The sequence below is a fragment of the Festucalex cinctus genome, chromosome 3, assembly GCF_051991245.1.
Source record: "Festucalex cinctus isolate MCC-2025b chromosome 3, RoL_Fcin_1.0, whole genome shotgun sequence".
NCBI classification, from domain to species: domain Eukaryota; kingdom Metazoa; phylum Chordata; class Actinopteri; order Syngnathiformes; family Syngnathidae; genus Festucalex; species Festucalex cinctus.
In genome coordinates, this window is record NC_135413.1 from 8,585,450 (window position 1) to 8,607,829 (window position 22,380).

General features: G+C 42.9%; 2 protein-coding genes across 5 annotated transcripts in view; one reads left to right on the plus strand and one right to left on the minus strand.

The window, feature by feature from the left end:
- fbxl13 (F-box and leucine-rich repeat protein 13) overlaps window positions 1-22,380 on the minus strand; it is a 74,986-nt gene that overhangs the window by 1,407 nt on the left and 51,199 nt on the right. For all 3 annotated transcript variants that reach the window (XM_077515670.1, XM_077515671.1, XM_077515669.1), the window contains 10 exons: window positions 15,736-15,788; window positions 11,047-11,147; window positions 8,769-8,898; window positions 8,326-8,424; window positions 5,172-5,292; window positions 4,072-4,234; window positions 3,768-3,887; window positions 3,525-3,648; window positions 3,359-3,439; window positions 3,010-3,144 (listed from right to left, as the gene is read on the minus strand). In XM_077515670.1, coding sequence (XP_077371796.1) covers window positions 3,010-3,144; window positions 3,359-3,439; window positions 3,525-3,648; window positions 3,768-3,887; window positions 4,072-4,234; window positions 5,172-5,292; window positions 8,326-8,424; window positions 8,769-8,898; window positions 11,047-11,147; window positions 15,736-15,788 — 1,127 coding nt within the window. The remainder of the gene's footprint in view (window positions 1-3,009; window positions 3,145-3,358; window positions 3,440-3,524; window positions 3,649-3,767; window positions 3,888-4,071; window positions 4,235-5,171; window positions 5,293-8,325; window positions 8,425-8,768; window positions 8,899-11,046; window positions 11,148-15,735; window positions 15,789-22,380) is intronic.
- LOC144015567 (leucine-rich repeat-containing protein 17-like) overlaps window positions 7,764-22,380 on the plus strand; it is a 41,151-nt gene continuing 26,534 nt past the window's right edge. The window contains exons 1-4 of one of the 2 annotated variants that reach the window (XM_077515674.1): window positions 7,764-7,847; window positions 8,653-8,828; window positions 16,867-17,042; window positions 21,050-21,520. In XM_077515674.1, the coding sequence (XP_077371800.1) occupies window positions 16,918-17,042; window positions 21,050-21,520 (596 nt within the window). In that variant the 5' untranslated portion in view covers window positions 7,764-7,847; window positions 8,653-8,828; window positions 16,867-16,917. The remainder of the gene's footprint in view (window positions 7,848-8,652; window positions 8,829-16,866; window positions 17,043-21,049; window positions 21,521-22,380) is intronic. The other variant, XM_077515675.1, reaches the window with a different exon arrangement.

Consider the following 22,380-nt stretch of genomic DNA (forward strand, 5'->3'; position numbering starts at 1 on the left):
ACGGCTCATGGACATTTTATGATGATAAAAATATATGGACGGACGTTTTCCTTGCTCAGATGCGGGTCACCGGGTCCCCCCTCTGGAGTCAGGCCTGTAGGTCGGGCTCATTTGCGAGCGCCTAAGGTGGCTGGGCCTGTACCCATGGGGCCCGGCCGGGCACAGCCCGAAGAGGCAACATTGGTCCCCCTTCCCATGGGCTCACCACTAGTGGGAGGGGCCAAGGGGTCGGGTGCATAGAGAGCTGGGCGGCAGCCAACGGCGGGGACTGTGGCGGACCGATCCCCGGCTACAGAAGCCAGGGACTTGGAATGTAACCTATCTAGCGGCGAAGGAGCCCAAGCTGGTGTGTGAGGCTGAGAAGTTCCGACTAGACATAGGCTCGCCTCCACACTGGTACCAGTTCTCTCGAGAGTGGTTGGACTCGCTTCCACTCTGGAGTTTCCCACGGTGAGAGGCGTAGAGCAGGTGTGGGCAAACTTGGCTTAGTGCCGGTACATTGGGGTTCATCCCAGTAGGCGAGAGGGTAGCCTCCCTCCGCCTTCGGGTAGGGGGATGGGCCTGACTGTTGTTTGTGCCTTTGCACCAAACAGAAGTTCAGAGTACCCACCCATTTTGGAGTGCTTGGAGGGTGTGCTGGAGATTGCTCCCCCTGGGGACTCCCTCATCTTGCTGGGGGACTTCAACGCTCACGTGGGCAATAGCAGTGGGACCTGAAGGGGCGTGATTGGGAGGAAAGGCCCTTCGATCAGAACCCGAGTGGTGTTGTTATTTGTGCTCGTCATGGTTTGTCCATAACGAACACCATGTTCAAGTATAAGGGTGTCCATATGTGCACTTGGCACCAGGACACCCTAGGCTGCAGTTCGATGATCGACTTTGTAGTCGTGTCGTCGGATTTGCGGCCACATGTTTTGGACGCTCAGGTGAAGAGAGGGGTGGAGCTGTCAACTGATCACCACCTGGTGGTGTGTTGGCCCCGATGGTGGGGGAAGGTGTCGGTCCGACCTGGGCAGACCCAAACGTATTGTGAGGGTTTGCTGGGAACGTCTGGCAGAATCCCCTGTCAGAAAGAGTTTCAACACACCTTCGGCAGAGCTTCGCCCTTGTCCCGAGGGAGGTGGGCGACATTGAGTCTGAGATGAACCATGTTTCGCGCCTCCATTGTTGAGTGCCTCTGGATTGGCAGAACTGGGGTGGTGGTCCCCTGTTTTAAGAAGAGAGACCGGAGGGTGGTGTTCCAACTATAGAGGGATCACACTCCTCAGCCTCCCTGGTAAGGTCTATTCAGGGAGAGGAGGGTCCTTTGGGAAGTCGAATCTCGGATTCAGGAGGAGCAGTGTGGTTTTGGTTTTGTGGCCCTGGCCGTGGAACAGTGGGCCAGCTCTACACCCTCGGCAGAGTCCTCGAGGGTGCATGGGAGTTTTCCCAACCAGTCCACATGTGTTTTGTGGACTTGGAGAAGGCGTTCGAACATGTCCCTCGGGGAGTCCTGTGGGAGGGTGCTTCGGCAGTACGGGGTACCGAACCCCCTAATACGGGCTGTTCGATCCCTGTATGACCGATGTCAGAGTTTGGTCCGCATTTGCGGGGCAGTAAGTCGGATTCGTTTCCAGTGAGCGTTGGACTCCGCCATGGTTGACCTTTATCACCAATTCTGTTCATAACCTTTATGGGCAGAATCTCTAGGTGCAGCCGAGGTGTTGAGGTTGTCTGGTTTGGTATTGGTAGCATCAGCAATGCATCTCTGCTTTTTGCAGATAATGTGGTGCTGTTGGCTTCTTCAAGCCGCGATGTCCAGCTCTCACTGGAGCGGTCTGCAGCCGAGTGTGAAGCGGTTTGGATGAGGATCAGCACCTCCAAATCTGAGACCGTGGTCCTCAATCGCAAAAGGGTGGAGTGCCCCCTCCGGGTCGGGGATGAGATCCTGCCCCATGTGGAAGAGTTCATCTTGGGGTCTTGTTCACGAGTGAGGGCAGGATGGAGCTTGAGACCGACAGGCGAATTGGTGCAGCGTATGCAGTGATGCGGACTATGTATCGGTCCGTCGTGGTGAAGAAGTAGCTGAGCCGACGAAGCTCTTGATTTCCTGGTCAATCTACGTTCCTACCCTCACCTTCGTCACGAGCTGCGGGTCGTGACAGACAGAACAAGATCCCGGATACAAGCGGCCGAAATGAGTTTCCTCCGCAGGGTGTCCGGGCTCTCCCTTAGAGAAGGGTGAGAAGCTCAGTCATCCGGGAGGGACTCGGAGTCGAGCCTCTTCTCTCCCGCATTGAGAGGAACCAGTTGAGGTGGCTCGGGCATCTGGTTCGGATGCCTCCTGGAATGCCTCCCTAGAGAGTTGTTCCGGGCATGTCCCACCGGCAGGAGACCCCGGAGACGACCAAGGACACGCTGGAGAGACTATGTCCCTGGGCTGGCCTGGGAAAGCCTTGGGGTCCCGCCGGTGGAGCTGGTTGAAGTACCTGGGGAGAGGGAAGTCTGGGCTTCACTGCTTAAGCTGCTGCCACCGCAACCCGACCCCGGATAAGCGGTAGAAGATAGATGGATGGATGTATTTTAGGGGAGCCAGACACAATGATTACTCAGCAGTGCCCCCTGGGAAAAAAATTAAAATTTGCCCCAAACACCAGTTTCACCAACCCATGATCAAATTTGGTGGACAAGACAGGACACATGAGAAAGTCTCAAGACCCATGTCTGGGATTCAACAGGAAGTTAGTTTTGGTTTGAAACAGCCATTCTGAACGTATTCCAAGGCTCGTACTCCAACTAGGGAATTCATCTAAATGAGCTCTAATCGGGAGCAGGTATCCTCGAGAGCTGGGGGACGAAGCTTTTTTTTTTTTTTTTAAAACAGTCTTAATGTGGGATGGGAATTAAAATCATGACGTTTGAAATGATCCTTTCATGGGCCTGTTCATGGCTAGTCTAAGCTGCAATTTGTAAGGGCTTCTCATTAGATTGCGCATGGCTGATAAGTGTGTGACTGTGTATACTGTATACCTTTGTACAGCCTGCTACCCGCAGTGTGAACAGTCCTCTGCAGTAAAATGAGAAGGCTTTGATGGCCAAGTCGGACAGTTCCAAGCAGCCAGACACGTCCACGTACTCCAGATCAGTCAAGTACTTGCACAAATTCTACTCCAGAGAAAATAGAGAAGCAATGAATTGTGGGACATTGAACACACTCGTCCAAACATAACAACTGTCTGCAGCTACTAGAATGATTTGAGCTTGGTAAGTTCATACTGCTGGAAAATGTACTAGGAAGGTAAATACATAGATCAGATAACAGTACTTAACACCAAATATGAAGGAATCTACAGTATGTTGGTATACTCAAGGTATGTACCTCCATACCAACATCTGTGATGTTGATACATTCGGCAATAATCAACTTTTTCAAGGGAACCTCCTCGAGGGCAGCCAGACCCTGAAAAATTCAACAACACAGTAAACACAGTCAAAACTCTGCCCCACTTGTGTGAGAGTAAACTGTGTGCAAACAAGTACTGTACGTCATCTTGAATGTTACAGCCACTGATGTCCAGAGAGCTAATGGAGGTGCCCATCAGAGATTCCAGAGCGGCGTCAGTAAGCTGCTCGCAGTAGCTCAGGTTCAAATGGGACAGCTTGATAAACCTGGTGAGACCATGGCAAAAGAAAGTGAGTGAGTGAGTGAGTGAGTGCATGTAAGTGTTGGAGAGTAAGTGTAGGTGTATGAGTGTCAGCGTATGTGTGAGAGCAAGAGTTAACTGTACCTGTGACCAATAACGCTGATTGCCGCATCAGTGATCTGACAACAGTAACTCACATTCAGCTCCCGCAATTTGTGGGCCGATGGGCTTTCGGCCAGAGAAATAATCCCCTTATCCGTCACTCTGGAATGAAACACAACTTGTGTCTTCAACAAATAAGAGAGCGGTTCACGATGTACGAGCCTAAACTTTGGGGTCCACAAAATCATTTGCAAACAACTTGGATGCACATTCGTGCATTTCTCCCCTGTAATGGGTCCCAGGACTCAAAAAGTTTGAGAAGCCTCGATATACACGACACACGCACTTGCCACAAAGCGAGATGTCCAAGTACTGCAGGTTCCGGAGGCAGGCCACCGACTTGAGGGAGGTGTCGCCCATCTTTTGGCATTCGACAATGTGCAGCCTGCGGAGGCCTCGTGAGCTGCTGCAGAGCGCCTTCCAGCTCATGTTGGTCACGCGGTTGTTACCTGGACATGAAACAACAGATTCCTTTCAGATCACTTTGGAATGCATACAATATTAGAAAGCCCTTCCAGCATTTCTTTAATATCCTGCTTAAGGTCCATGCACTAATACGCATTGGGCTCAACTAGGCATGTCTTACACAGTACTGGTCTTCTTTGGTAGTAATTCCAAAAATGCTTACTTGTAATTTTGGCTCACTAGTAACTAGGGATGTAACGATATCCAAACATCACGAAACGATATTATCACGATATGAAGATCACGATACAATAATTATCACAATATTGTTGGGGGCGTTGGTGATATTTAAAGAAGATCACAATATTGTAAAAAAAGAGAGCTCATACAAAAAAAAAGCACAATATTGCGCTTTTGTTTATAACAGCAATGCATATAAACCACCTACAATCTCTAATAACAATATTGAGGCACTTACTTGCTTATGCAAGCACACATTGATCGCTTCACAAGCAAATTAGGTTCCCCTTTATCTGACAATTAGCATAGATTTTAAACTTAGAAGGCCAAAACATCCCTAATGAAAATTAAATTGCACTAATAAACTAGCCACTAGAGGGTGCTAGAACTTCACAAATGGAAATCAACCTGACTTTTTTTTTTTTAAACAGATGTGTTCCTTTTAAATATTGTGAACACGACGACGACGATATTGTGGCAGTTTTAATATCACGATATTGCCCTTATCGTGACTAGTAACATGTAGTTGTATAAACAGTGTACACAAATGTACAATAGTGGAAGGCATTAGTGGGGAAAAAACGTCACTAATTAGACGGTCGTTCGACTGGTGAATTGTTTTACTAGTGAGGACAATGAGCGTACTATTACACTGAACTTAACCTGGAAATCAAACATATCTATCTCATAAATGCTCAAACAGCATTCAATAGTACAAAGGGATTTGGCGGAGGACTTCACCCTCCAGGCTGAAACTCTTCAGTTTGGCAACTTCAGCGATTGCTTTTATGCCGTTGTCGGACACCTGCCACGCCTCCAGCAGAGAGATGGACGACACGCTATGGCAGTTGGTCATCAGGGCCTAGAAGGGACACATCACATTAAAGGGTGCAAAAGTTGGAATTGAATGGAAGTTAAGATGGGAAACAAGACCCAAACATTAAATTTTACGTTTTCAGTTAATCCCTATAAATTCCTTTCAATTTACATTAAATTAAACGCAAAATTTTCCAACTTTAAAAATTCTCGGAATTTGGCAAACCTACATTGCACACATTCTTGTAGTTGATTTCTTCAGACAAAAGTATTGGGACACCTTGCCATTCCACATTTTCAGTTCCAGTTCATCTCAGCGGTGCTTGATGCAGTTGGAGTCAGGACTCCATTCAACTCGTTCTATACCAAGCAGAGAGAATACGACTGTGAGTCTTGCTGTCTCTGTTTGTATGTGATGCTCCTACGTGTGTGCTAAAGTAGCAGGCTTTATGAAGGTTTATAATTACCGTAACATCTAAGCTAGTTTCGCTTGGCCCATCAGTTGCATTTTGCAGTATTTGTTAGACAAAATTAAATGGTTTGCTTAAACATTCTGGGATGTAAATACACAATATTTAATTATATTCTTTTTATTTATCAGTTTTGCAGTAAACCTGACTGACAAATAAACAGTTTAAAGCAAGCACCCTTGTCATCTTATTTGGAGAACTGTGTGAGCAAAAGTGAGAACAGGTGCTAAGAAATGCTTTTGAGTTTGTTTGTTTTTTATGTGTGGTTTATATGTGTTCTAATCATGTGGGAGAGCTAAAATGATTTAAAATAACACTTTCCCCATGATTCTGAACAGGATAAGCGGTAGACGATTTTGATAGATGGTAGGAACTAAACTACGGTATTATTTACGGGAGTGTCCCAAGACTTTTGTCTGACTGCAGTAGTGGTGTCCAAACTGCGCTCCGGAGGCTATTTGCAGCACTCTATCCATTATTTAGCGGCATACGGTAAAATTAACATTTGGAAGGCTATTTTAAAAAAAGAGGTTGGGGAGGCGGCAGTGTGAAAAGTGTGGGTGTCAAAAAGTGTGTGGGGCGGGTTGTGACACCAACATCCTCCATGGGCGGGTGCGACAATTCTGACAAGGATGACGCTTACTACAATTAATAACAAAATGAATGTATATAGAGCTTTTCTTGATACACAAAGAATGTTTACAAATAAAGCAGCAACTACTAGAGTTCTCGTCATAACACCACTGTGAATAATGAGTTTTCAGTTCAGAAGAGAAAATGGTTTGTTCCACTTTCTGCTTCGTGTCAAAGTTCCAATTTGCCAACATATCCTATTAATGATCCTCAAGTAAACATTGCTTGAAAATTTGTCAGCTGATGAGTTTGCTCTTGCTGAGGCACAGGATGTGGACAGAGGTGCTCAGAACAGAGGCGGATCTATTCTAAAGGGATACAGGGCATTGGACCGCCACAAAATCCTGAAAAGTCCTCAACTACGTACTCTATTTTCCATATCACCTTTAAGCAAAAGCTGTGATGTAGCAGTTTGTTAAAACCACAAGATTCATAAATTCATTATACAGTGGTACCTCTACTTACAAACGTCCCTTCATGTCACAAAACTCTTCAACAGGAAAATATTGCCTCTTGTTACGAAACAAGTTTCAGGATATGAAAGGTAAAAATACAGTACGGGCTGCTACTCGCAGCTCCCAGAGTTTACTGACCGTAACATACTTACAGCTGCTCTGCCATTGGCTATTACTGGCATTTTCCTGGCATCCTATTGGCTAAGAGGGACCTCTACCATATGTGCCCATAGATACATAATAGATATGTGTCTATGTTCCTCCCACATTCCAAAGACATGCATGGCAGGTTAATTGGGCGCTCCGAATTGTCCCTAGGTGTGCATGTGAGTGTGGATGGTTGTTCGTCTCTGTGTGCCCTGCGATTGGTTGGCAACCAGTCCAGGGTGTCCCCCGCCTACTGCCCAGAGCCAGCTGAGATAGGCGCCAGCAGCCCCCGCGACCCTTGTGAGGAATAAGCGGTCAAGAAAATGGATGGATGGATATGTGTCTATGTAGCGTCCTCGTCATTCGCCCCTCAGGCCATGAGGTGTTTAGTTTTACATATATGTATTAACAGCCAACAAATTTGTGCAAAATATTCAAACAATTGCTGATTGATGAAGGCACAGTAAGTTTTGAATTGCGAAGAGATGGGCCTTTTTTGGAAAAAGATGTCTCGCCGTAGCAGAAGTTTCCATCAAGTTTCGGAATTTATTGAAAAGAATCACCCAGAAAAAGTTTTCACCATTCGGGTGATCGCTCACCATGATGATTTTTGCCTTGAACATTTTTGAAGGATTGTTAAAAACAACAAGGCCTCCAGGTGGAGGAGTGGAACCGTCATTTGCCTTCAGTGCCAGATGGCGTGTGTTCACTTCTCCGCCTGGGGGATGATGTGCGGCTTACATGATGCAAGAGTGAGTGATTAAAAAAAAAAAAACATTGTAAAAAAAAAACAGACATCTTTGGATCAGTTCTTTACAAAACACCAGGCAAAAACACTTCTGAGAGAGAACATGAACCAAAGAGGGCAAAAAACAAAGAGGACAGCAGTTCAAAAGGTAAATGACCATCATTTTTATTCTTTACTCTATCCAACCATCCATTTTCTTGATCACTTATTCCTCACAAGGGTCGCGTGGGGTGCTGGAGCCTATCTCAGCTGGCTTTGGGCAGAAGGCGGGGTACACCTTGGACTGGTTGCCAGCCAATCGCAGTTCTTTACTCTATTCTTTGTTTTTTACATTATGCACAACTCATTTATTGTGCAATAATCTAACTGTAACATGTATTTGTTACATGTTTTGATGCATTTTTATGCTTTATAAAACATTTATGTCTTTTTTTTTGGGAGGCTTGGAACGGATTAGGGCATTTACATAGAAAATGTGTCTCTCCTAACAAAATTTTCTACTTAAGAACTTTCTTCCATAACCAAATAATTTGGTAAGTAGAGGTACCACTGTATAATAGTTAATAATAATAGTAAATAATAGTAAACCCCTGGTCTGCAGTGCCCTGTAAATGAAACAAACGTACAGCGATGCAGTTGTCGGACAGCTCGTACAGATCATTGAGCAAAATCTCCTTGAGAGCAGGGCACGCTTGCGAGATGTAACTGTAGCCCGTCTCCGTCACCTACAAGGGAGACACAGAACAAAACATGCGACTTAACCGGAATGTGAATCATCCCTTGGATCCTCGCTCCTCTCACTTTCTGGGCCCCATAAAATGAAACCATACATCTGGAAGTGAGCATAACTGAGTGTGTTGTCATGCATGTGTGTAAGCACATGGCGAGCGGGTGGGCTTATTCAACAAGCCCGACCCCATCCTTCCTCCTCTCCTTCCTTCCTCCCCTCTTAGCTCATTTGCAGTGAGGAACAAGCGGGGACACGTGCAAACAAGGAGAGGAGGAACTGGATTCTTCCAATCCTTTTGGATTATCTCACTAGGTATACCGCAGAGCCTGAAAGACTGACCTGGGAGCAGCCCGACAGGTCTAGGTGGACGAGATTGTGGCAGCCTATTCCCAAGCTCAGGTACTGAAAACCTTCGTCTGTCATATTGTAGCAGTAGGCCAAGCTCAGGTACTGAAGGTTGATACAGTTGCTGTTGAGGACAAATATAGAAACCAATAGCACATTTGAAACATAAGGGAACTAACAACATCAGATGTGGCCTTTAATCAAAACAACATGGCAGTGAAATCAACAACTACAATATGGTAGGATCTGCTGTTTAAATTCCGTCACTAGAGAGTGTTTAATTTTTTATTTTATTTTTTAGTTCGCTTTAGTATGGCGTATTCTTCAAACAAACAATTTTCAGTGGATCTGCACCATACATTGAACCCCCATTTACAGCGGGGCAAACATTCCAGTTCCACTCCCAGTAAGTGAAAATATGCAATATAGAGACCATATAATTTGTATTTTTTAAACAATACTCCCACATGCTTAAAACACAAATAAAAACACTTTTTTTTAAACATAATGAACATATTTGGGAGAAAAAAAAAATCGCAGGCATAAAATGCAATTAAAAAAATAAATAAATCTATCATGTACCTTTAAGAGGCGGGGACTGATGGGCTGGAATGTGACATCCGGAGCCCATACGTGATTATCTGGGCATGAGCTGTGGCCGACAGCAGATAGCCCAATAGCATAGTTGCTTTGGTCAAATTTGAATGTTTTGGAAAACAAGAAAAAAATGTTTATAGCAAGAAAACTGGTATTTTCTTTAATCAATATTATTACAGTAAGTTAAAATGGGAAATGAGGTTATTAGGCTATGGTGATTCATGCTCTCCCGGTGTTCAATAAACAGCTAAGGTGCATCAACAACTTTGGCCCTCCTTTCCCAGAGGCAATGTCATTACAGTAAGTACAGCACATACTGTAAAAAAACATTTAAAAAAATGAGCGCTTAATATAGGGGATGTTGCCTTAACTTGTTCTGCCTATATATGTCACTGGCATGTTATTTTTAATAAATAAATAATTTTCTGACCAATTAACTCATTGATGCTTATAGTGATAAACTGGAATTCAAGTCAATTCAATGGGTAGGCATGGAAGAGGGTCTCGACCAGTTTACCTGTGAATATCAATTTTTTGTAAACAACTGAAAGAACAAACATATGCCTGTAAATGGTGACTTTGCATTGCTTTGCATTTGAAATCAGCATCTCGTTGAGTAGAAGATAAAGATTTAGGGGGTGAATCTCGACTTGTCACGTCGATTATGAGGAAGAGAAATGTCAACGCGTTGCAAGTCAGGCAAGTTTAGGCTCCCCACACTTTAACGTAGTATTTAAATTTCTAAACAGAGTATGTGTTGCAGTAGAAGAGAAAATATGTATCGCAATTGTGTGAAAAGATGACAGTTTATAGTGTGATGAACGGCATGTAAAAATGCCACCATTCATCAACTTGAGCCAAGCGATGAGTCATGTTGCTCAAGGGGTCTTTCAGAGTATAATAAATGTTTTACCATCAAAATTCCTTTCTCAATTTATTTTTAATAGTTGGAGGTTTGACAAAAGGAAAAAAAGTTACCATCAATCAAAGTCTCCTTAACATGTTTCTTTTCACAAAATGCTTGTTTTTTTTTTTGGTGGTTACTAAAGAATGGAAAAAAATAGAAATAAACTTTTTCTGGTGAAAGAAAGGAGTGTACTCTCTATTTGACGCTTATAATGTCACTAATATTCTGTGGATCTTGAACAGCTCTAACACAGCTGGCAATCTGGGGAACTTGAAACCAGCTGGCATTGAATGATTCAAGTTTTATTGGATGAGTTCCTGCTGCACACCTGATGATCTGTACACCAATGTGTACAGTAGTTGGAAATCACACGATTAATTCATCAATGTAGGCGTTTGGCTCATAATGCATAATTCTTTCTCTACATTTTGGACGATTGTCCAACTTTGTGGTCGCAAGTTTGGGAAAGGCCCTGTTCTCTTCCAACCGGACTGATTTACAGCTAGAACATTCACAACGCATAAATCCATCCACAATGGCAATCAGGCCTTTTGTGTGTTATGTTCACGTCGCACGAGCCACATCTGTTCCTCTCCTTCTCACACTGGAAGCGAGTGAGCTGTTCTCACACGTGAAAGGCCATGCAAAAAAGCACTGCTGGGCTCCACGTCGGAAAAAGAAAATGCGTATGAGTGGCTACTTCTGGGAAGTGGAAGGCAAGGCTCCTGTGACAAAAGTATTAGTGTGCTAACAAGTGGTGCTGTTTACCTGGCCAGCTCTCTGAGAGTGGTGTCTGTCAGGAGCGTGCCGGAAAGGTTCAGGTAGAGCAGGGAGTTACAGCCTTCCACAACTGACTCAATCATGGCGTCCTGTCAAAAGCACACACACCACCACCACATCAGACGCTTTTTATACTCAATTGTGTCTGCCGAACAGCTGTGGCTGCTTCCGTATATTCTGTCATTTTTGCGAGCTTAATAAAGCTAAGGTGTCAAACTGAAGGCTTTTGGTCCAGATCCAGCCTGTCAAGAGTGATTCCCAGCCATTGCGTTATAAAATCTCATTGGGTGTGCCATGGGAAAGTAACAAATTGTACTAAATTCGACCAAATACAGTCCTACCTTGAGAAACAATTGCATGATTTTTTTTGTTTCAATTATGACCTTAAACTTGAGATATGAGCTTTTATATATATATATATATATATATATATATATATATATATATATATATATATATATATATATATATATATATATATATATATATATATATATATATATATATATATATATATATATATATATATGAACTTATTTCACAAAGACAAGCAATTTGAGAGTGTTGTTATTATCATTAAGACACATTACAAAAATTAATCTTAAATTTGTTTTTGCAGGAGACTGGAACAAATTAATGTTATTTCGATTTATTTGAATGGGGAAAGATGACTTGAGATATACTCAATACTCATATCTCAAATCATCTTTCCCCACGCCACGCTTGTAACTAAAATAGTGAGTTAGGAGCGGGGGCCAAGAACGAATTAAATTGGTATCTCAAGGCACCACTGTAATATACCGGTAGTTGGTCACCTGATCGGAAATTGCAGCAGATGACATTATTTTCAGATTAGTATCAAATCAGTATTTTTTTTGTATTTTCTTAATTTCTTTTTTTCTTTTCTTTGTATTTTTTAATATTCAACAAACAAGAAAAACATCCTGCATGAGGTAAAAAGGTACTGCCAAATGCAACAGCAAGTGCATAGTTTTATATTATGCAATATTCCAAATTCATGTGCTGGGGTGAAAAAGAAAACCACAGACACGATTGTTGGGATTCCACAAAAATGCTTGTCATTTATTCAAGCCGAATCTTATTAAGCTTGTTTGCTTCATATATTAACAAAAATGAGCCCACATTTCCTTTGGGCAAGTTGAGTGGTGAAAGAAAAGAGAAGCTAGAAAACTCAGTCAGTACCCCATGATGTGGCTTCAGGTCAACATACGGTAACAAGAAAAAAAGAAAAAAAAGAAAACTACATTATCAAACAACTATCAGGACAACAGTTGCTGTAACTAACGGATAGTGCAGTGGTGCCAAGTCCGGTCCTCGAGAGCCCCTATCCAGCCTGCTTTCCATGTCTCCCTCCTTCAACACACCTGAATCTAATGATTAGCTCTTCAGCAAGCTATGCAGAAGCCTAATAAAGATCTTGATCATGAATCAGGTGTGTTGGTGGAGGGAAACAAGGAAAACAGGCATGAAATGGGATTTTATGTTTTTATGACTGAATTTGAAGAGGTCAATTCCACTTCACGTTCACTGTGACAAATTCATTTATTGACTGTTTAGTTAGATATTAGAATGTAATTTGTTTGGACTGTTATTTTGTGTTTCCCACTGATATGATATGAAATGATTTAATTTGTTTACTTGTCTTGAAATACTGATGCACTGGACTTATAGTCATATAAAAAAAAAAAAAAAAAGGTACAATGAACACTTAATCAAACAAAAAAATTAAGGGGCCTATTCACTAAAGGTTTGCGTCACCTTTGCACCGCGCTAACCGGCAAAAATTGAGCAATTAGGGAGCGCCTAATTCACTAAACGCGCAGATGCAGATGGGGAAATCCGTCACTAAGTGCTCTGCCGAACAGATTGCGTCACGGTGCGCCGATGTTATTTGCGCGTATGTAAATTAGGTAATTTGCATACATTTGACGCAAAATAAGCCCACCCCAATGCAAATGACACTCATTGATATGCAGCGTCTAATTAATTAAAATAACGCCAGCGCAAATAGCCACACCGCGTTTGCGTGACTCAAATAACGTTTTTGGAAAGCTTGTATTAACTGCTGCAATCTTGATCATGACAGCATTGCGTGCCATTTGCAGCACAACATCCACGGCAGATCACGCAGAGAGGGGAGCGAGAGAGAGAGAGAAAAAGAGAGAGAGGGGAAATATTTCCATGTTAGTTTAGGACACCCGTAACCCGTAACCCGGGCTGATCGGCAATGGCACGGAGGGATTTTACGATAATTTTTACGTGCCAGATGCATACTGTACGCCCACGACCTCTGAAAATATATTTTTAAAAAACGATCGCACCAATAATTTGTACTTTATGAATGAATGACGTCGTTGTCGTCCTCTCTGCTCTGTACAGCTTAATGGCGCTCTAAACGCTTACTCTCGGTCCAACCTCGCTTTCTGATAATGTCATCTTTCTCGCAACAGTTACTATAACAACCATGTTCTTGGCGCAAATCCATTGCCATGTGTGGTAAATCAGGTGCAAATTTGCTCCAAGCTGTCAGTTTTGTGGGCGTGTTTGCGCCTGTATATGATTAGAGCAATATCCTTAGTGAATAGGTGGGTAACTGGGCGCAGACTGCGGGTGCAGTTGTGGTGCAATATTTCACGCTATGACCGGACACAGCGCACTCTCAGTGAATATGCCCCTAAAGGCCTCAGTATACTTCTGCTTGAGGCTCACGCGGAGACGTCACGGCGGAGCTCCGCTCGTGCGTTTGCCTTCTAACTTGTGCGCAATACACATCACAATACACATCTGTGTCTGCTGGAGTTTCACACCAAGTCCCGCTGTCGCTACGGCTAGGACGCCACAGGGTGGCGATTCCTCTGCATTTTATGACAAATTCAGGAAGTTCAATTTAATTCAGAACCACGAAACAAAGCCGGGGGGAGAGTAAGTTCATCACCATGGCAATTAATTATTGCCAATTTACACCGGTGTCGGCCGTAAACTCGCCAAAACACAACAGCCACGCGCTTAGCGAACACAGTTTTTTTTGTTTTAAGTTGTTGTTTTCCGCCTCTCGTCCCAGGCACATATCCACATGCACAGCCGTGGTCTCCGAACAGAAAGTCGATTTGCGCCGCCAAACAGTTGCCTTCACGTAAACTATCTGGGCGGGTAGAGAGGGGGGAAAAAAAAGAACAAAAAGCCAAATACGCCATCGAACGGACCAATCAGAAGCGAGCTACGCCCCGCCATCTACGGCGTGCAAGGATTGGCGACGTGTGCACCGCAGCCGGCCACGAGCGACGTGGCACTTAAAATTCATGGCTTGCGTAGATCATGTGATCTACGCCGGTCATTAACGCAAGAGCAAATGTAGAGGCATAAATTAGGCTTAAGAGTAGACAATTGAGACAATTTGCATGCACGCTCTTTTTTTTTTCTTCTTAATGCATTTGCGGGGTATTGGATTAGGACTCATAACAACAAATACAGTACTCAAAAATCAAGTGACTCGCACTTGGGTGCAGAAACAAATGTGATCGGGATATCTCTACTGATTCTTTTCTCTCTCTCTCTCTCTCTCTTCAACAAATTACATCTTTGGTCATCTATCTATGCCAGTGACGTATAGTGACAGGCAGAACAATGAATTGCTCTTTCACTTGATGGCACAAAGTACACTTAACGTGTATATTCATCAACAGAATACCATAAACAGGCCCAAATTTCAAACTATGTACATTATTGAGTAAATTGGAAGCACATCATTAGTTTAATACATGTACTTTTTTTCCCATGTAGATTATGTGCCTTGGTTCAACAAAGTTGTGGGTAACATTTAATAAGTAAGAGACAGGAAGTACAACTGCCTTGCGCTCAGGCCACGTCTAGCCTGTAAACAAACAGTGCAGCTCATCTTCTGACAGTTTAACAGCTGCTATCTCTCCCAGGGTCTAAAGCAAAGCAATAACAAATGACATGATTAAGGTTTTTATAGCATAATAATTCACATGGCTCAAACTGTGAATTCTTTGCACTTGTCTGGAAGGATGTTACCATCATTTCCAGAATAGAAGGCACACTATTGATGTTTTTTTTTTTTTTTTCCGAAAAGGACCGATGCTGTTGATATTTCATCTTAAATGTTGTGAACTACATTCTCATTAACACAAAATATAAGCAGTTAGTTTTTGCAATTTGTTCACTTACTGAACCAAACTATGAACTTCAAACCATGGGTGTCATTTTTGTTGTAGGCCACTTTGTAGTTACGACTTCCCTCAGAGGGCCGTTATTACTCCAAAACCAAATAAATGTTTAATCATCTCATTGGAATATTACACACACTGTCCATAACAAATTTAATTGATGGACTGCTAGTTTTGAAATCAGAAGTCAAGTTTTGCAGAAGCCTGATAACAATCTTGATCATGAATCAGGTGTGTTGGTGGAGAGATAATGATAATGAGGCCCCAGGGCCTTGAATTTGCCACGTGTGCTTTACACACTTAAGAGATTATACATGCACTATACAGATATATACAGATTATACATGCTTCCACAGTTATAAACCGACAACCTGATAGCAACCATAAATATAATGTCATGAAAACAAGTTTGATACCCCTGATACAGACTTCACTCTAACCATTACATCATGAGCCATTTTGTTCTCACCGTGATATTAAAACATTCAGACACGTTGAGCTCTTGTAGATTTCTGCATTCACCTGAAATAGAAACAGCAGGAAAGTTAGTAAAAAAACTGGGGACATGTTTCAGGCCAGCACTTTTGTAAATTCTAATATTTGTTCCATGAAATTTGTTCCATGTATTTACTAGTGTTGTTCCGATACCAATACTGGTATCGGCAGGGTGCCGATACTGCATTAAAACAGTGCTATTGGTATCAGTGACTACTCACAAGTAACATGCCGATACCATTAATTCCAATGCTAATATAGGATTTTGGATGCAGCATCTTGTGTCTTGCTGGTGCACGACATTCACTGGTGACATGTTCACTGCATGCCGATCTAAGATATCCTATTGGCCCTTGAATGCTCTGAACCAATGGCAGGACAGCTTTTTCATGTTGAGGAAAAAAAACAACTTAAGTATCGGTATGGTATCGGCCGATACTACAAAGCTGGGTATAGGTATCGGGAGCCAAAAAACAGTATCGGAACAACACTAGTATTTACTTATTCCCAACAGTATATTCTCTTCATTTCGCAGCATTTCTCTTGGCTACACTGCTTCCAGTACATATATGTGGATGTTAGATTTCTTTTGTCCAATCAGACTTCAGCCTCTACGTATGACACGACAATCAAATCTGTCCAGGACCTTCAGAATCTGTCGTGTTAGGTGATGTAGCTTAAATTAAAGGGCTGTTTTGTTAAACAATTAGACTTCAAATTCCTTCTTGCAGACTTCAGCATTTTTATGCCCTCCTATTGGTTGCTCAGAGCAAAATTGTTCCAGTCAAATGATAATAATCAGCATGTCTGGTGAGTATGATTTATGTTATACAAATGTACGAAATACAAATTAAAAAAGTTTTTGTCAAGCTGGTAAAAGCTGTGTAGACTTTTAACATGGCAGTACCGTGTAAAGTTGTACACCATTTAAGTGTGGAAATATTGTTGTAAGGCTATAAATACACATTTGGATGTTCCTCGTGTCTTACGCAACACGCCTTCCACAGCTGTAGTCCATCAACAGTTACAACAGTTGTCCTAGTGCTTGACCCATTTCAAATCCACATCATCATTATATCCAAAACAACTCTGTTTGACTCCACAGCCCTCCTGAGAGAAAAGCGAGTGAGGGGGAAAAAAATCTGCAGGTTCCAGCATGCGCGTGACCTCCTCTTTCGTCGTGGTCTCCCTGCTCCTGCTTCTGCTCCCGCTCGTCGAGATGAAACGAGCAGGAAAAGGCAGAGGCCTCAAAGGAGCAAGACACAAACTCGCACGGGACAGGTGGGCACCATGCACCCTTGAATCCTGATTAAAATAGGGGGCGGGGGGAAATTACTTTCTTTACATTCTCACACATTAAAAACATGGATGTTATGTTCATTTTGGACGATAAATTGTCCTTTAAGTGTGATATGAGTGCTTGTGTCCTGCGACTGGCTGAATACATAAGTCACCTGGGATAGGTTCCAGCTCAAAAGTGACCCTAATGAGGACAAGTGCTCTAGAAAATGGATAGAACGATATTATTGTGCGAAGTAGAAAAAAAAAAGTTTTCTTTAAAGTACACGCACTCACACATGCAAACTTGGTCCCTGGGTGGGAAAGCGAACTCATGCCATATGCGCCAAAGGCAAGTGACAGTACTACTCCACCACCCAGAGCTCAAAGTAGAAAAAAAATAAATAAAAGTTTTGAATTTTAAGTGTATGACACAATTTGGCCAAGTAGGTTGAGGTATGTACTAACAGTTCATCTGCAATGTTCTTTTTAAACACTTTACACTGCAAAGCATGGTTTTAAAGGGATTACGCCACGGATTTTTAAGCCCTTCCAAAAGTTAACTATAGGCATATAATGATTAAATCGTACGTTTGACACTATGGCGATGTAATTTTTTTTAAATGAAATATTAGGTGTTTTGCTGGTTATTTTTGTAACGCGGAAGTAAAACACCAGGTTCAGTAAAACCCCGCCTCTCCCCGTGTGATTGATGCACCCCTGGCCAACCGACTGCAGTCTGCTGTTGTAGCTCTGCGTTTGAGCACTCCTTCTAGTATGCCACGCAACTTGACGCAAGCCAATTCTTCAATAAACATTTGAAACCACACGGCTCCTTGTCGCAAGAAATCGTGGAAGAGGAGGGGAGAGGAGAGAGAAGAAGAAAGAGGAAGAAAAAAAAACCTGGGCTGCTTTTGAACCGCTTCACACTCGGCTGCGGTTGGGATAAAGATCAGCATCTCAAAATCCGAGACCATGGTCCTCAGTCGGAAAAGGGTGGTGTGTCCTCTCCGGGTCTGAGATGAGGTCCTGCCCCAAGTGGAGGAGTTCAAGTATCTTGAGGTCTTCTCCACGAGTGAGGGTAGGATGGAGCGAGAGATCGACAGGCGGATCGGTGCAGCGTCTGCAGTAATGCGGACTCTGTATCGGTCCGTCGTGGTGAAGAAGGAGCTGAGCCAAAAGGCAAAGCTCTCGATTTACCAGTCGATCTATGTTCCCTCACCTATGGTCACGAGCTGTGCGTTGTGACCGAAAGAACGAGATCCAGGATACAAGCGGCCGAAATGAGTTTCCTCCGCAGGGTGTCCGGGCTCTCCCTTAGAGATAGGGTGAGAAGGGTCATCCGGGAGGGACTCAGAGTAGAGCCGCTGCTCCTCCGCGTTGAGAGGAGCCAGCTGAGGTGGCTCGGGCATCTGGTTCGGATGCCTCCTGGACGCCTCCCTGGGGAGGTGTTCCGGGCATGTCCCACCGGCAGTAGGCCCCGGGGACGACCCAGGACACGTTGGAGAGGCTATGTCTCTCGGCTGGCCTGGGAACGCCTTGGGATACCGCCGGAGGAGCTGGTTGAAGTGGCTGGGGAGAGGGAAGTCTGGGTTTCCCTCCTAAAGCTGCTGCCCCCGCGACCCGACCTCGGATAAGCGGAGGAAGATGGATGGATGGATGGATGCTTTTGAACCAGGGACTTGCTGCTTACAGAGCAAGAACACTAACCACTGTACTATTCATTCAGTTATGTTCAATAGTGCAAAAGTTTTAGTGGAGCTTACACAAGTGTCAGCCAGCTGCTGGGATTTTAAGACGGCCAATTGTTATTGCACTTTGGTATTGCAAATGTGAAGGACGATTGCTTTGAATTCATTTGGACAGAATGTTTACTGATAATGGCTACTTTTGTCACTATCCCATGGAGGTCTCAGAGAAAGTGGGCGTGCATTTAGTCCGCAGAGATGCTGCGGGGGTGTGTCTGCACCTTATGATGTCAAAGAGTGCCAACAGCTTGTTTTCACAGGTTGGGAGGGGCTGGTGCTTGGAGCACAGAACGACCTAGAATTTCTCAGAAAGGGCCGAATGGAGGAAATCACCAATTCCGTCATGTTTTTGGTGAGGAATTAGCATTTTAACATGGTTAAAACCTCCAAAAAGTCGATTTTTCATGTTGCTGTCCCTTTACATAAAACAAGAAACAAAGTAATAACTTTACGGATATATTACACAGTTGAAACTAAATTACCTAAAAAAAAACAAAATAATTTTTTAGCTATATTAAAATGCTAATTCCTCTAAAAACAGCTAAAGTGGTGTCCTCCTCCATTCACCCATCTCTGAGCATTCCTGCTCATTCTTGCTTTCCAAGCACCAATCCCTCCGAATCCAAGAAAACGACTGCGTCCTCATTTATTGACATCATGGGGTGGGGGGAGTAATGCTTCAAACAAGTGAAATTCTATTCCACAAAAACGGCCGGGCAGGAAGAAAAAAAATCTTGGCAGACAAAAATCAAGCATATTTTGACCCGATTTGAGATATTTGTTCATGTTAGATTTTAGAGTTTTTACTTTTCGGTTGTAAATTTTATTTATTTCAGAGGATATTTCGAGTCAGAGTAAGATAAGGCCAGATTTTTTGAGCCGTTTCCAAACCAAAGGGGTTGTGGTTCTTATTGTTTACTTTCATGCAGTTGGTGTGGGGTCAATTTGCAGTCAATGACCCACCGGTCATGGAGGGTTGCCTTTCATTTGTTTGGATCGCAAGCACACTGAAAAAGGAACATCTTCTGACTTTGTTGCACATTCTGAAGCTTCCATTCCTAGATTAATCTCTTACATTATGTTTAAAATTAGCATGAACAAAGATAGATGCAACTTTATTGTTATTATATAAACACCAGGGCCTGGTTGTTCAAAATTCGGTTATAGCTTTAACCGTTGGTTAAGTAGATTTAACCGACCGTTAACTTTAACCTGCTGTTAACTTTCTGTTAAAGTTAACACACCTAACTTTTTAACAGTGTGGTTAACTCTGTGTTTGTGGCTAATGCTGCCTTCATGATGCCCATTGAGCGCAAGAAAAAGAGAGTCTATCGAGGGCTTGACTTTGACCTTGGTGACTATTCCGATGAAGAGTTAAGCACACGTTACCTCTTAACAGTAATAAAATTCCAAGTCTCATGCTGAGTCAAAAGAGAAAGAAAAAAACGTGTTTTTTAAGACAAGTTCTAAAAATGGACAGAGAAAACAAAAACAACTTATGATGAATTAAAAATACATAAATAATGCCACAAAAACTCCTAAATTACTTCAACCATTGATTGTTTAATGTTTTCTTCTTCAGCAGAAAGCTTCCGTCTTTTTTTTTTTTTTTTTTTCGGCTAGTGCCCGGGGTCATTTGGATAGTATCCGTTGCATTCGCCGACCCGGAAATAAACAAAATGCGGAATTGTGGGATATATCGGTGCTAACCAGTAACGTAAACGACAGTTAACTTTGACGGTGCTGTTAACAAACGGCGTGACTAACCATGTTTTGAACAACTCATATTTGCATATTTGCTAACGGCGGGTCACGAATTTAACCGGTGGTTAGGGGTTAAACAGTGTTTAAAATAACCGAGAATTGAACAATCGGGCCCAGAGCTTTGCAAAGTTTTCACTCTGGCTTGAGTTTTCCAAAAAGGTGAAAACATAGAAAAGTTTGTTTTAAAAAAATAAATATGAGACAAGAGATAAACAGTTCAGCTTTCATTTCAAGTCATCTCGCCTGTAACTCAAATCTTAGTTTGCAAAACAAAACAAACAAACAAAAAAATTAACCAAGTAATGGCTTGTAACTTGAAAACCAATTAATTTGGCAACGTGGCAATCGTAAGTCAAGATAACAGTAGTATAATTTATATATATTAGATTTCAGTGTACAATATGAATTATTCCCATGCTTTTACAGGAGTCTAAATCCTTGCTGGTTGCAACCCATTTTGCTCACTTTGATTCTTGCTTTTGTGTACAAAACCCTCAGGGGGAGAGGTCTTGGCCGTCACAGCAGATCAGACCCCCCGAGACCAGGCAACTGCTCAGAATCGCTCGAGTCCGGACGGGTCTTTGCAGATTGTCAGGACCGTCGGCTCACTTCCATTCCGAGGCCGCAGACCTGGTCCAAAGCACCCAAGTACCTCCTGTTAGCACGTAATAGGATCAAGGTCCTCCGCGATGAAGCCTTCGCCGGCTACGAGAGTCTAACCAGTCTAGACTTGCAGCAGAATCACATCTCATTGGTGGAGGAGGGGGCCTTCGAGGGTTTGACTCGACTCACAACCCTGCTGCTCCAGCACAACCGTCTGACTTCGCTGAGCGAGGAAGCCCTCATCCCCATGCCTAATCTCCGCTACCTGCGCCTCTATGACAATCCCTTGAATTGTATTTGTGACATGGACAGTCTTGTACAAACCCTCCAAGTGCCAAGCAACCGTAATCTGGGAAATCACGCCAGGTAAGGCTTAGAAAAAGGTTTTTTGGATAACAGGTAGAGGTGGGGTGTAACGAAGAATACTTTGTTACTGTACTGTACAGGTGTATTATTTAGGAATCTGCATTTGACTCGAACAGTTATTTTTCAGACCACTTTTTAGTTTTACTCCCTACATTTGGAGCAGATCTGTACTTTCTATTCCTTGGTGAAAATAAGCTCAGTACATTTTTCAACTTTGGCAGATGTAATAAAAACATTCACAGGGAGAGTTCAATAGTGAATAGGGAGAGTTGCGATTTTATTTTATTGATTGAGATTTTGGGGACACATGAAGTATAAAATACAGGGAGAGATGCAAAATGGAGGAGTGTGAACCAAATAGCATTAGATGTCTGCATGACTTGTGGTGAATAAATTGTGTTTTGTGCTGCTGGCCTAAAAACCACAAGGTTCTCACTTTCAAAATTGATGTTAATCTGGGGGGAAAAATCAGTGTAATCTGAAAAAACATATACAGTTCCAGTGGATGTAAAAAGTCTACACACCCCTGTTTAAATGCCAAGTCTTTGTGGTAAAAAAAAAAAAAAAAAAAGAGACTGAGATAAATCATAATTAAAGAACCTTATTAATTTCAGCATTAATATGATCTATACTCTATACAAATCCACTGAAAATAAATCTCCCAAACATGTGGGAAATTGAGTTACGGACTTGGAAGATAAACACCCAGGCAAGTGCTGTCCTAACGAGCCTTGTGCATGAATTGATGAAGCCTGTTTGGATGAACGGCAAAACTTCTTCAACAACAACCAGAACAGCTCAGCTGCAATTGATTCTATGTCCTGTGAATCAAATCAACTGGATGAATGAAACTATACACA